General features: G+C 42.6%; 1 protein-coding gene across 1 annotated transcript in view; it reads left to right on the top strand.

Annotated features, from left to right (window-relative positions):
* The first annotated feature begins 224 nt into the window (after positions 1-224).
* Positions 225-13,267, top strand: part of ints1 (integrator complex subunit 1) — a 19,502-nt gene continuing 6,459 nt past the window's right edge. Inside the window, exons 1-38 of the mRNA XM_008415910.2 lie at positions 225-334; positions 654-774; positions 859-1,149; positions 1,241-1,437; positions 1,772-1,909; positions 1,996-2,155; positions 2,243-2,348; positions 2,478-2,664; positions 3,036-3,181; positions 3,299-3,440; positions 3,840-4,016; positions 4,105-4,213; positions 4,290-4,410; positions 4,501-4,578; positions 4,675-4,832; positions 5,034-5,130; positions 5,223-5,314; positions 5,570-5,630; positions 5,715-5,912; positions 6,007-6,136; positions 6,286-6,465; positions 6,571-6,720; positions 6,809-6,988; positions 7,616-7,720; positions 7,831-7,998; positions 8,098-8,209; positions 8,341-8,499; positions 8,588-8,734; positions 8,819-8,917; positions 9,123-9,247; positions 9,368-9,622; positions 9,711-9,870; positions 9,950-10,081; positions 10,966-11,134; positions 11,352-11,478; positions 11,571-11,686; positions 11,773-11,860; positions 11,978-12,228. Of these exons, the coding sequence (XP_008414132.1) occupies positions 720-774; positions 859-1,149; positions 1,241-1,437; positions 1,772-1,909; positions 1,996-2,155; positions 2,243-2,348; positions 2,478-2,664; positions 3,036-3,181; positions 3,299-3,440; positions 3,840-4,016; positions 4,105-4,213; positions 4,290-4,410; positions 4,501-4,578; positions 4,675-4,832; positions 5,034-5,130; positions 5,223-5,314; positions 5,570-5,630; positions 5,715-5,912; positions 6,007-6,136; positions 6,286-6,465; positions 6,571-6,720; positions 6,809-6,988; positions 7,616-7,720; positions 7,831-7,998; positions 8,098-8,209; positions 8,341-8,499; positions 8,588-8,734; positions 8,819-8,917; positions 9,123-9,247; positions 9,368-9,622; positions 9,711-9,870; positions 9,950-10,081; positions 10,966-11,134; positions 11,352-11,478; positions 11,571-11,686; positions 11,773-11,860; positions 11,978-12,228 (5,366 nt within the window). The 5' untranslated portion in view covers positions 225-334; positions 654-719. The remainder of the gene's footprint in view (positions 335-653; positions 775-858; positions 1,150-1,240; positions 1,438-1,771; positions 1,910-1,995; positions 2,156-2,242; positions 2,349-2,477; positions 2,665-3,035; positions 3,182-3,298; positions 3,441-3,839; positions 4,017-4,104; positions 4,214-4,289; positions 4,411-4,500; positions 4,579-4,674; positions 4,833-5,033; positions 5,131-5,222; positions 5,315-5,569; positions 5,631-5,714; positions 5,913-6,006; positions 6,137-6,285; positions 6,466-6,570; positions 6,721-6,808; positions 6,989-7,615; positions 7,721-7,830; positions 7,999-8,097; positions 8,210-8,340; positions 8,500-8,587; positions 8,735-8,818; positions 8,918-9,122; positions 9,248-9,367; positions 9,623-9,710; positions 9,871-9,949; positions 10,082-10,965; positions 11,135-11,351; positions 11,479-11,570; positions 11,687-11,772; positions 11,861-11,977; positions 12,229-13,267) is intronic.

The following is a 13,267-nucleotide window of genomic DNA, read 5'->3' as shown; positions in this document are numbered from 1 at the left end:
GTAGGTATAATACTGCTTCCTGGTGGCGACATTGAGTAACTACAAGTCATCAACATATTTTCAACGTTTAAGCTTAAAGTTATTGGGGGTTTCTTGGAAAATATTTCAATGTAAACATAAATTGACTGTAATATTTGTCATTATAATATTATTACCAATATTATTAACAGTAAAAATTAGGAAAAGAGAGCATAAAATCGGTCTGCGCCGCTTTACTGTTATGACACCACGTTACGCAGGATGGCGGTGTTGGTAATTTTCTTGGATAATGAAAAAGTTATAACAACAGAAGAAGCCACCATCGCTTACTATTTGGGGTATCTTTATTGAGACGGTAATTTTTATTTTGACATGGTATATTATTCCTTGTCTGAGTTAGTAATTTTTATAAAGCGTTTATATTTTCTGAATGTCTGTCTGGTTTTAAGGTAAATTAAAAATTGCTGTGATTGTCGTTGATGCTAAAACTTTAGCCCGTCAAGTTAGCTTGAATTGCTAAAAGTAACTGGCTTTGCTTGTGTTTTGTTGTTACTTTGCCACTCCTGTGTGTAATATGGATGTAATAGAAAGTATAAAGGCTTCATATCGAAATTATTTTAAGTCTGTAACACAACCGTGTGCACTTTGTCTTTACTATTTTATTTTATCATTAGAGGGCTCCTCAACGACAATGTTATTAGCTCATCCTGCTGTTTAAGTTCTTGCACCGGTCTATCAAGATGAATCGTCCAAAACCTACAACACTGAGGCGCCCAAGTGCTGCAAAACCGTCAGGTAGCACAATTTAAAAAGCCAGCCTGATTCTTATTTCTGTCTTATGTAAATTGGACATGATAAATGTGCCATCTTTTTTCTCAGCCCATCCTCCACCAGGGGATTTTATTGCTCTGGGATCAAAAAGCCAGTCAGGAGAACCCAAAGCGCCTCCTGTCCTCCTAAAGCCAGCATCAACTGGTTTACCTGCTGACCGTAAGAGAGAGGCCTCTTCTGCTCTGCCCTCCTCATCCGGCTTGTCCACCCTTACCAAGAGACCCAAATTATCTACTACACCTCCTGTCAGTGCTCTGGGACGCCTCGCCGATGTTGCAGCAGTGGACAAGAGGGCTATATCACCCTCGATAAAGGAGCCTTCAGTGGTACCAATCGAAGGTAAACCACTTGTTTTATGTCAGCACATAATCTGACAAATGAACAGCTAAAAATTCTGTAGTTCCTAACAGATTGCTCCTCATTTGTGCAGTATCTCCAGCTGTTCTGCTGGATGAGATCGAAGCTGCAGAGTCAGATGGAAACGACGATCGCGTCGAGGGATTGCTGTGTGGAGCAGTGAGGCAGCTGAAGATGAACAGAGCCAAACCGGATATCACTCTGTACCTCAGCCTAATGTTTCTGGCCAAAATCAAGCCCAATGTCTTTGCTACTCAAGGAATTATTGAGGTGAGACTCCAGACGATCTACTGAATGGAATGAAGGTGTAATAGAATCCACACAGATTAAATGATCAAATTTGACAAATTTTGAAATTCTGCAGTCACAAAATCCACTTTCTTACAATTGCCAGGGTACATCGTTGCCACCATGTCAAATGTATACACTTAAACCAGAGATTCTTGAACAGCTTTTTTTTTTTTTCTCTCTCTCTAATTTTCTGTTTTAATTCTAATAAATAAACCAATTATTCATTCAGAAAGTAATTTGACTATAAACAAATAATCTTATAATTGTTAAATTTCTAGTAAACTTTCTTTACCCGTCTCTCCGTCATCACCAGGCGTTGTGCAGCCTCCTGCGACGGGACGCTTCCATCAACTTTAAAGCAAAAGGCAACAGCCTGGTGTCAGTTCTGGCGTGCAATTTACTCATGGCAGCCTATGAGGAGGACGAGAACTGGCCAGAAATCTTTGTCAAAGTGAGAACATTTGGAAATTTAAACCAGCAAAATGTAAGTATTGGCTTAAATTCTTACTGCACGTGCTCAATTGCATTTTTTTTCAGGTTTATATCGAAGACTCTCTTGGAGAAAGAATATGGGTTGACAGCTCCCACTGTAAGACTTTTGTCGACAACATCCAGACGGCATTTGGCACTAAGATGCCACCAAAGAGCATGCTGCTGCAGGCCGACAGTGGTCGCACTCCTGGGGATCTTAGTGCAGGTGGCGTAAATACTCTCTGACCTGGCCAGATCTATGATTTTTTTTTAACTGACTTCTGATGTCATATTTTGCTTTTTGATCTTCCAGGTAACAGCCCTCATCCATCAACGCCAGATGAAGATGACAGTCAGACTGAATTACTAATAGCAGAAGAGAAACTTAGTCCTGAGGATGACGGCCAAATTATGCCAAGGTATGACTGATGCATGGCTGTTTTTCTTTGTTTTTCTATTAGTGTTTTAAATAATTAAAACATTATTTCAAAAACCTCTTAAATTGCTGTGGTTTTGTTGTCTTTTTCTGATCGTGTCTCGTTTTATAGGTATGAGGAATTGGCAGAGAGTGTGGAAGACTACGTGCTGGACGTCCTGAGGGATCAGCTGAACCGCAGGCAACCGATGGACAATGTGTCCCGGAATCTGCTGCGTCTGCTCACCGCAACTTGCGGCTACAAAGAGGCCCGTCTTCTGGCTGTGCAGAGGCTGGAGATGTGGCTCCAGAACCCGAAGGTAAGAAATGCACATGAATGCTGGGTAATGTCTTTCACAAAATTAGTTATTAAAAAAAAATGCCAAAGGACATAGATTCTTCCTGGTTGAAATGAGATCGTTATTTGCTTTGAAGGTTTCATTTGTGATGCTGTTGATTTTATCACTTTCATCTGTGAGTCTAAAAAAAAAAAATGTCTGGACCGTTTAGCTTTTTCTGAAAGTCAACATCAACTGTGATCTGGTTTAAAGTTTGACATTTTGCTGTAATGTCCTTAAAGCTGCACTATGTAACTTATAGTACAGTGGTGTCAATATATTAGAGGTATTCCATCGTCGTTATTTGTAGCTGACTGTTGCTTTTTTTTTTTTCCCCCATCTTGTGTACAAAGCTGACTCGACCCGCTCAGGACCTCCTCATGTCGCTGTGCATGAACTGCAGCACACACGGAGCAGACGACATGGAGGTGATCTCCAGCCTCATCAAGATCCGCCTGAAACCTAAGGTTTTGCTGAATCACTATATGCTGTGTGTGAGGTGTGTGTAAACCGCTCGCTATCATTCTTCTGACTTGTTATAAAAGTGTCAGTGTTTTTATTTTTTATTTATTTTTTCTTTCATTTCTTAACATGTGCTTTGGATGCTCTTCTCCAGAGAGCTGCTAAACGCACATAGAGACAACTTGGGCACGATGGTGAAGCTGGTGATTTTCAACGAACTTTCTAATGCCAGGAATCCCAACAACATGCAGGTTCTGCACACAGTGCTGCAGCACAGCCCAGAACAAGCACCGAAGGTGAGATTAGACTCATTTAGAGTCACATGGACACAAATTGAGGGTTCCTTTGAGGCAAGGAAAACTACATATTGTTATGTAATTATTTTCATATTTTCATTAAAAGTTCAAAAAAATTGTTCTTTGTATGCATGTTAAAACATGGACTCCTGTGGCATATAGACAAATACAGCCTATATATGTACTTTTTGTTGTTTTTGTTAAAGTTAATTGGTATGGCTTATAGTTGGATATGCTCAACAGTCCAGAAATTTACGGTACTTTAAAATTCTAAAATTAAAAAATATTTAGACTTTTGAACCTTGAAGGTATTTAATGTTTTTATTTATTTGCAATCAGTTAAAGTTTTTTTTTGTTTTTCCTCAAAAGAAATTTCTTGTCTTGTCTTTGCATGTGCAGTTCTTGGCGATGGTGTTCCAGGATCTGCTAACCAATAAGGACGACTACCTGCGAGCCTCTCGAGCTTTGCTCAGGGAGATCATCAAACAGACGAAGCACGAGATCAATTTCCAGTCGTTTTGTTTCGGTTTGATGCAAGAGAGAAAAGAGACCAGCTATGTGGACATGGAGTTCAAAGTAAGCAGACGTGAAGATTGCCCCCCCCCCCGCTTTGCTTCACCTTAGCCGTTTTCTTTATTTATTTAACCTCCGTCCTTCGCTGTAGGAGCGCTTCGTGATCCAGGTGACGGATTTACTCACAGTCTCCATGATGTTGGGCATCACTGCTCAAGTCAAGGAAGCTGGCGTTGCTTGGGACAAAGGAGAGAAAAAAAGTATGGAATGACGTGATCAATGATGCGTGATCAGCTGTTTGTTGACTTGAGCGATTTTATTTTATTTTTTTCTCAGATCTTGAAGTCCTGAGGTCCTTCCAGAATCAGATTGCTTCCATCCAGAGAGACGCTGTGTGGTGGCTCCACACGGTGGTCCCTACAATCAGCAAAGTGGGCGCAAAAGACTACGTTCACTGGTGAGTGTAAACCTGTCCGATATGTTTACTGTCAAACTAGCTTTGCGCGTCACTTTTGTTTCTATTACTTTATCTCCTTCTCGTGTGCAGCCTTCACAAAGTGCTTTTCACCGAGCAGCCTGAGACTTATTACAAGTGGGACAACTGGCCTCCAGAAAGTGACAGGAAGTGAGTTTACTTTCAGCGTTTCTGAACGTCCTTTTGTTTTCCAACTGTCTTTAATTGGTTTAATGTATTTATTTTTATTTTTTTTCTGTCCCTCAGTTTCTTCCTCCGCCTTTGTTCTGAGGTGCCGCTGCTCGAGGACACGCTGATGCGCATCCTGGTCATCGGGCTGTCCCGTGATTTGCCTCTAGGCCCGGCCGACGCCATGGAGCTTGCAGATCACCTGGTCAAGAGAGCCGCCGCGGCTCAGTCCGATGGTGAGCGAGGATCCGTTCCAGCTGTTTATTTTACTCTCTGTCAAAATGTTTGGACAGTACTTTAAACACTTGTGCCTCGGCGTAATGTGCCGCCTGACTTATTCCGAGAGGAAACTCCTTCATTCACGTTTTATCTTTGTGAGTTGTGTATGTGAAGCAGGAGCAAAGCTAATTTTGTTGATCTGGTTTCCTGTTGAACAGATCTAGAGGTCCTGAGAGTGGAGAGGATCCAGCTCATTGATGCGGTGCTGAATCTGTGTACATACCATCACCCGGAGAACATTCAGCTGCCAGCTGGGTAGGACATTGGTCTTTTATTGGCTTTGAAAGACACACACACTGGGTCACTCAAACACAAACTAAAAATAACTCATGACTTTGCTGTTTAAGGTACCAACCGCCAAATTTGGCGATATCCACTCTCTATTGGAAGGCATGGCTCCTGCTGCTGGTGGTGGCTGCCTTTAATCCTCAAAAAATAGGTAGAGTAATAGCATTCGAATAGCACATTGAAAAGTATTCATTATTCACTTTCTCACAATACATTAGCAATAAATGCATGCCATATTTTTCACATTTTTATCTTTGAAAAATTGTAAACTATGTATTTTACTTCTTTTAAACTTTACAACTATGTACTAGTTTGCGTTGGTCTATCACATACATTGAAGTTATACTCTAGTAATGAACTGTAATTATTATGCTCTAACATTTCTTTCTTTTTTTTTTTTCTTCAGGCTTGGCTGCTTGGGATGGTTATCCTACCCTGAAAATGCTTATGGAGATGGTAATGACAAAGTAAGTGTAACATGTAATTTGTAGTAAAATCATTTCCAAGCGAACACTGGCTAAGACTTTTTTTTTTTTTTTTCTATTTCTCAGTAACTACACTTACCCGCCGTGCACCATCGCCGACGAGGACACAAAGACAGAAATGATCAATAGGGAGCTGCAGATCTCCCAGCGGGAGAAGCAGGAGATTTTGGCCTTTGAGAGCCATTTGGCGGCCGCCTCTACGAAGCAGACCATCACAGAGAGCAACAGCTTGCTGCTGTCTCAGCTCACCAGCCTGGACCCACAGTGAGATGTTAATCGAGAGATCCAGATTTTTAAGCTTATAATTTCCCCCCCGCACCCGCCTTCTAAAATCCATGATGTGTGTTTTTGTTTTAAGGGGTCCTCCGCGTCGGCCCCCCCCTCAGGTGCAGGAGCAGGTGAAAAGCCTCAACCAGTCGCTCCGCCTCGGTCATCTCCTCTGTCGCAGCCGCAGCCCCGACTTTCTGCTCAACATCATCCAGAGACAGGTGATGGACACATCCGTGTGACACTCGCTTCTGAGTTTTCTGCCGTCTTGAGGACGGACATAGATCTTCAGCTGCCGCTGTATGGATGAACGTAAGGGAAAATGTGAGTTTTATCTGATTGTTGCGGTTTCTGCTTTTTAATCTGAAAGGCGTCCTCTCAGTCCATGCCCTGGCTGGCCGACCTGGTCCAGTCCAGCGAGGGTTCCCTGGACGTGCTTCCAGTTCAGTGTCTGTGTGAGTTCCTTTTGCACGATGCCGCGGATGACAGCCTGCCAGTGGAGGACGACGAAGATGGAGAGAGCAAAGAGCAGAAAGCCAAAAAGAGACAGGTACATTTTTTTCTCTTTCTTATAGTTACTACCCTGAATTAAAGTCAATGCATGCTGGATTATACTAAACACAGATTCTTAACTGCTCCTTATTTGTTCTCGTAGCGACAACAAAAGCAGAGGCAGCTGCTTGGACGGCTCCAGGATCTTCTCCTGGGTTCTAAAGCTGATGAACAGACAACCTGCGAAGTTCTGGATTACTTCCTGCGCCGTCTTAGCTCTTCCCAAGCTGCTTCCAGAGTCCTAGCTATGAAGGTACCAAACTAAAACCCAAGTGAAAACTCCTTCTAGTCGCATTGTGTTGGCGGAGCAAATTAAGTTCCTGTATTTTATGCATACGCAGGGTTTGTCTTTGGTGCTGAGCGAAGGAGGCTTAAAAGACGGAGAGGAGCGAGAGCAGCCCATGGAGGAAGACTCTGGAGACGCCGAGCTTCTGCCTGGTTACCAGTGGCTCCTGCAGGACCTCCCGAAGCTCCCCCTGTTCGACAGCGTCCGTGGCATGACGTCCACCGCCCTGCAGCAGGTCAGTTCGGATCAGCGACGAGCTGTCGCTAACTTGTGCCGTTTGTGGAGCTTTTTTCCAGATTTTTATGGGTGCTTGAAATTCTTGGGAGTGCTTGAGTTTCTATAAGATGTTTTCAAGGTTTGGAAAGCGCTTGATTTCTGTATATAGCCCTTGAAAGTGCTCAATATTCCATTTGCACAGTTTTGTGAAAGAAAAGACTGTTTAGAGAAAGTCAAGTGATGATTCTTATTGTGTTTAAGCATTTAATTTGAGAAGGAAGGTCGTTTACATCAACACAAACAGATTTGTTCAATGTAATGTACATTTATTATTATTCCTAATGGCTCAAGTGACATGCGCATAGGAGAGAGACTTTTCAAGACGGAACATTTTGTTATATTTTAGTTTACTTTGTCCCTACTATGTGGAACACCATCACGAGACATTATTAGCAGTAATAACTTTTGTCATACAATAATGAATTGAAACTGTCTTCTTTAGATTGTATTGTTTCTATCTCCAAAGTGTGGTGCTGGGAAAGGTTGAAAACATACCTGGAAAAATGCTTGAATTTTACTGTGGGAAAAGCGAACAAACCAGTTGTTTTCTCCTAACAATTGATATTTTTTGTGTGCTTTCTTAAAGGCCATTCACATGGAAACAGATCCCCAGACCATCAGCGCATACCTCATCTACCTTTCCCAGCATGCTCCGATAGAGGAGCAGGCAGCTCATAATGACCTCGCGCTGGTAATCAAAGCAAGTTGCTTGCATCTTCTCCTGCCTCCGCTTTTATTTCCCAGAGGAGTGCTGACAGCTTTTTTTTTTTTTTCCCTCTCTCGCCGTCTTTCTTCTTCCAGGACATTGCCCGACTCATTGTGGAGCGTTCCACCATCATGAACAGTTTGTTTTCCAAACACTCCAGCAGACCCGAGTCCGATGCAGTGCTCTCTGCTTTTCTCACTATATTTTCCACGTACATCAAGAGGATGAGGAAGACGAAGGAGGGCGAGGATCTGTACAGCTGGGTGAGACGAGCAATTAACACAAAGTGAAACCGCTTCTTCAAACTTTGCAACAGATCTCAACATTGATTTTTTTTATTTTATTTTAATTTTCTTTCCCAGTCAGAGTCTCAGGACCAAGTGTTCCTCCGCTGGACGACAGGAGAGACGGCCACGATGCACATTCTTGTTGTCCATGCAATGGTCATCTTGCTAACGCTGGGACCACCCAAAGGTAGACTAGCTTACTTTAGGTTTGCTTTGTTAAAGAAGATGGAAGAACAGAGTGTTCGTCCAAACAATTTTTGCAGTTTTGGCTCTGCTTGATTGTAATACAGCGGGATCCCCTTTGTTATTTTCCTACAGGAGAGAGTGATTTTTATGCTCTGTTGAGCATCTGGTTTCCTGAGAAGAAACCTCTGCCTACTGCCTTCCTGGTCGACACCTCGGAGGAGGCTCTGCTGCTGCCGGACTGGTTGAAACTGAGGATGATCCGTTCAGAGGTCTCTCGATTAGTCGATGCAGGTAAAACGTCCTACTGTTCCTCAAATTACCTTCCAATGGGAGAGTATTTTGTTTTTTTACATGAACCAAACATTGTTTTTTTTTTCAGCTTTACAGGACTTGGAGCCTCAGCAGCTGCTGCTGTTCGTCCAGTCGTTTGGCATTCCCGTCTCCAGCATGAGTAAACTCCTGCAGTACCTGGATCAGGCTGTCTCTCATGATCCAGACAGTCTGGAGCAAAACATCATGGACAAACGTAAGGTTCTTTCTTCAGATGTTCTTCTTTTCAAGAGTTGGTGCAGTTAAAATTGTCATAATGTGTTTATTTCTTCACCAACAGACTACATGGCTCATCTGGTTGAGGTGCAGCATGAGCGAGGGGCCACTGGGGGGCACACTTTCCATGCTTTGCTTAGCTCATCCCTTCCGCCGCGCAGAGGTCAGCTACTTTATCTCCCAGATTCTTATTGTTTTTGTGCTGCACATAAAAACAACATGTTCAGCAAATTGTTACATAGCTGTAATAATTTGAGTTTAATCAGCAAAACTTTATTACGTCATTAAACTTCCACATCCTTATGTAATTTAGAAACCACAGGATACAAATTAGGTTTTGTGATTCCTAAATGTTTTCTTCTCGGCAGATTCGTTGGAAACGAACAAGGCAAAAGTTACCATGGAAACGCCTCACAGTTCAGTAAAGATGAGAGCGGCCACTCAGCTCCCACCAGTCGGGCCTGAGGACGACCTCACCGGCATGTTGCTTCAGGTCTTGCTTTCTTTTGGTTTTCTAAACAACTTCCCAAACCACTTTTTGTTTCTTTGTTGTCGTCCGTGAAGTTGTTAAGCATGTGCATAAAACCGATTGGTTTATTTTTGTCTTCCCCAGATTTTCCCGATAAAGGTGGACCCTCGTTGGCATGGGCCTCCTCCCAGTCAGCTCTCTCTCACCCTGCAGCAGGCCTTGGCTAAGGAGCTGATGCGGGCCAGGCAGGGGCAGATTCAGCAGGGGGGTCTGGCCTTTCGTCTCCTGCAGGCTGTTGCAGCTCTGCTCACTTCCACCCATGCGGGGCCGATTGTGTTGTCAATGCACCGCAGCCATGCGCTCTCCTGTCCTCTAATGCGCCAACTTCATCTGTACCAGGTGAAAGATATAACCATGCAGTGTGTAACCGTCTTCCTGCTTGATATAATAGTTTAGTCTGATTTTGTTTTGTCCTGTGCCGCTGCAGCGCCTCGTTTCCCAGGACATTGCTTTCTCCTCTCTATTCCTAAAAGTCGTCGTCGAGATGTTGATGTGGTTGGACAACCCGACGCTTGAGGTCGGACCTCTGAAATCCCTCCTCAAGACCTTCGCTGGCCAGAGCACTCACATACAGCGACACAGTGACGGTGAGAATACTTTGTCTTTTTATTCGCTGGTGGATTGATGTTTGCATGAGTAACTTGATGTGTGTTTGCTGCTTTGCAGTGAGAACGGGTTTCATCCATCTGGCCGAGGCGCTGGCGTACCGCAGAGACCCCGAGGTGCCACTGAGAGCTGTCATGGCGATGCTGAAAGCCGGGGAACGATGCAACGCTGAACCTGAGCTCATTGGCAAAGGTATCAGTGGAGCTGAGGGACAATAAACGGATCCTTAAAGCTGCTTATTATGCATACACAATGCTTTGACATTACCATTCTTTCATTAGAGCCTCTATATGCACAAGAATTTTGTCTGAATTCTGGCTGAAAGTTGAAGGTTATCTGCTACTCAATTTGTAATTCTACTTACAATTATTTTAGTAATTGATTAATAAATTATTCTGATCAGTAATCGCATAAAAACATCGGCACATTCAGCAATACATTAAAAGATGCAAATAAATAATTTGATTCCTTTTTTCAAATAAGATTTGTTTTTTGTGCCTAAAATGCAAAACAACATTCTTTTGGTGTGAACTTGATCATTTATTGCCAAGGCTGACTAACATAAACATGTGAAGAGCTCAGCATTAATACAATATAGAACAAAATGTTCTTTTGACAATTATTTGGATTAACTGATATTTGGGTAACAGAAAGTGCTTAATAAGATAGTTTAAAATTCTGTAAAAACAAAGTGCAGCTAAAACTATGCCACCTGAGTTCAGGGTAGGACATATTTACAGACAAATTTTAGTCATCTTAACTGCAAAATGTTTTTTTTTTTACACAGTTTTGGCCAAATTACTGCTCTGACTTTGTTGTTTGATCAGCAAATGGCCTTTTTCTGCTTGTGTGTATTCCAGTTAATGATTAGGCAATAATTAAAAGAGCTGACAATTATTTCAATAGTCGATTTATCACAATTAATCGTGATTAATCGTTCCAGCCCTAATGCAATTAATAGAAGAAGGCAAAGCTGTAGCCTAATGGCATCTCAAACTTAAGTTTAATTCCATGTATCAGGTTAAAGCTTAGTGGTTGTTTCTGTTAGTTTAATCATTCTGTCCTATTTCTGTTAGTGTTGAAAGGGCTGATGGAGGTAAAGTCGCCGTATTTGGAGGAGCTCCTGTCTCTGCTGATGACCGTTGGCACTCAGAATGGGGCGGCTGGCCCTGTTGCCATGGTGATATCCCTGCTCCTCCAGGAAGGCGAAGAGAGACCAGGGAAAAAGGAAGTGGAAACGAAGAGGTGAGCACTCTTCGTAGCAGTTTATCCCGTTTGGTTTCTACTAGAAACGTTTACGTCTGACTGAACCAAATGAGAGACACACCTGACAGAGACAGAGCCAGCAGAACTGCACCTGCTCTGTGTCTTCTTGTACTTTTAAGCTTCTGTTGGGTCTTGCCTAATTGATTTAGCAGATTTATAGGTTTAGGAGCTAACCTCTCAGTTTGCCCTTCCTCAGCGGTTGTGAGGTAACCAAGTCAGGCCTGAACTCCGGCCTGCTGGTTGATTGGCTGGAGCATCTCGACCCTGAAGTGACTTCAGTGTGCCCAGACCTGCAGCAGAAGCTGCTTTTTGCCCTCAACAAGGTAAAATCAAATTTGTACAGGAACTTTCTTTCATTTGGTCAAATGACAGAATAATATGCTGCATTAATGATCAATTTTTTTGTGTGTTTTAGGCACGAGGCACCCCGGCTTACAGACCTTATCTTTTGGCCTTGCTTACTCACCAGTCCAACTGGTCCACCCTGCTGCAGTGCATCAGCGCTCTTCTCTGCAAGCACAGAGACTACAAGTAAAATTCATCTGCAATATTCTTCATGACATAGTAATATATACTAAATTACAAATGACTAAAATAATTATTATTTTTTTTGTTAGACTGGATCCGTCATCAGCCCTAGACTTCCTCTGGGCATGCAGTCATATTCCACGCATTTGGCAAGGACGTGACCAGAAGATTCCTCAGGTAACTTTAAACTTGCATTCACACTTTCCCGACAACTTCATGTTGTTTCTGTTGAAAACAAGGTGAAACAGTTTTATCTGCTGAGGCTGATGACTCTGATTGTATTTGCTTCTGCAGAAGAAAACGGAGAAGTTCGTACTGCGACTGAGCTCCGAGGAGCTCATCAGCCTGGTGGACCTGATCTTGTCGGAATCAAAGCTCAGTAGCGTCAGCTCACCCAGCGATGGTAGAAGCGGCTTGGACCAGGCTTCCTGTTCCCTCATCCAATCCAGACTTCCTCTCCTTCACTCCTACTGTGACGGGTCCCTCGAAAACATCAAGAAAGTATCGGAATACCTCATTAACTGCACAAAGAAGTGGGATGACAGGTAAGGTTTTAATTTCACACCTGTAGTTTCTTTGCTTTGCTTTGAATCAGTTAATGAGTTTAAGTCGTAACTTTTTTCCAGTGGCTCGGTTTGTTTTCACACAAAGAAAACTTCAAGCAGACCTGAAAACTAAAAGCCAAGTGTGAGCATTCAGTCTGTTTATTGGTCAGATGTGTCCAGGGTGAGAGAACCGAGTGTAAACACAGAAAGCAGATTCTGTCTTCTGAGCCAGTGTAAAACAAATAAGTTAATTTTATTGCATTATTTCAGGCAAAATTGTCAGAGAAGACATCTTGAAAGTTGAATTGGGCTTTACGCTTCAAGGAATTGTTTATTAGTTTGTTTACTGTAATTCATTCTGAATGCAGGGTAAACCCGGCCACAAGAAGGCGTTTTGCTCAAACCTGCTGATCTGGTAGCTGAGTCAGATCCATGTTGGATAATGCTCACTCTCGCTCTCACTCCTGGTGAGAACCAAACTTGGTTTTAAACTGATGTGATACCTTGGGTGTAAAAACACCTTACGAGTTAATGTGTGTGTGACATTTAAAGAGATTTGAAGAAGAATCCTTTAAATACCAACTGTTAACCAATAATTGAACACAAAAGTCAATTGATGTCAAAACTAAACAAAAAAAAAGTATCACTTAATATTAGAGGTGTGCCGATCGATCAGTCACAGATCATAATCGGCCAATTTTTGTGAAAAAGTGCATGATCGGCAATCATTGGCTCTTGTTGCCGATACCGATTACCTGCATCTCATTTCGCAGCCTGMMTGTGCAGCTGGTCTCCTCTTTCCTTCACTCTACGCAAACGCGCAGCAACAAATCCTAAGCGATGTGGAACTATAACGCACTGAGTSRATGGGGAAGTTTGCGTGTYGYRGCGGAAAATTGAAGCACGTCAAAATGCATCAACACAACGAAACTAATACGACATAAAAACAATGCCATACTTGACGGAGTTTGGCTACATCGAGGCTCACTGCAGTAAAAAAGACATATGGAGAATCAGATAGCAGGTAAAGCAGCGCACA

The sequence above is a fragment of the Poecilia reticulata genome, linkage group LG8 (assembly GCF_000633615.1).
Source record: "Poecilia reticulata strain Guanapo linkage group LG8, Guppy_female_1.0+MT, whole genome shotgun sequence".
Lineage (NCBI taxonomy): Eukaryota > Metazoa > Chordata > Actinopteri > Cyprinodontiformes > Poeciliidae > Poecilia > Poecilia reticulata.
This window is presented reverse-complemented; position numbering and strand designations above follow the sequence as displayed.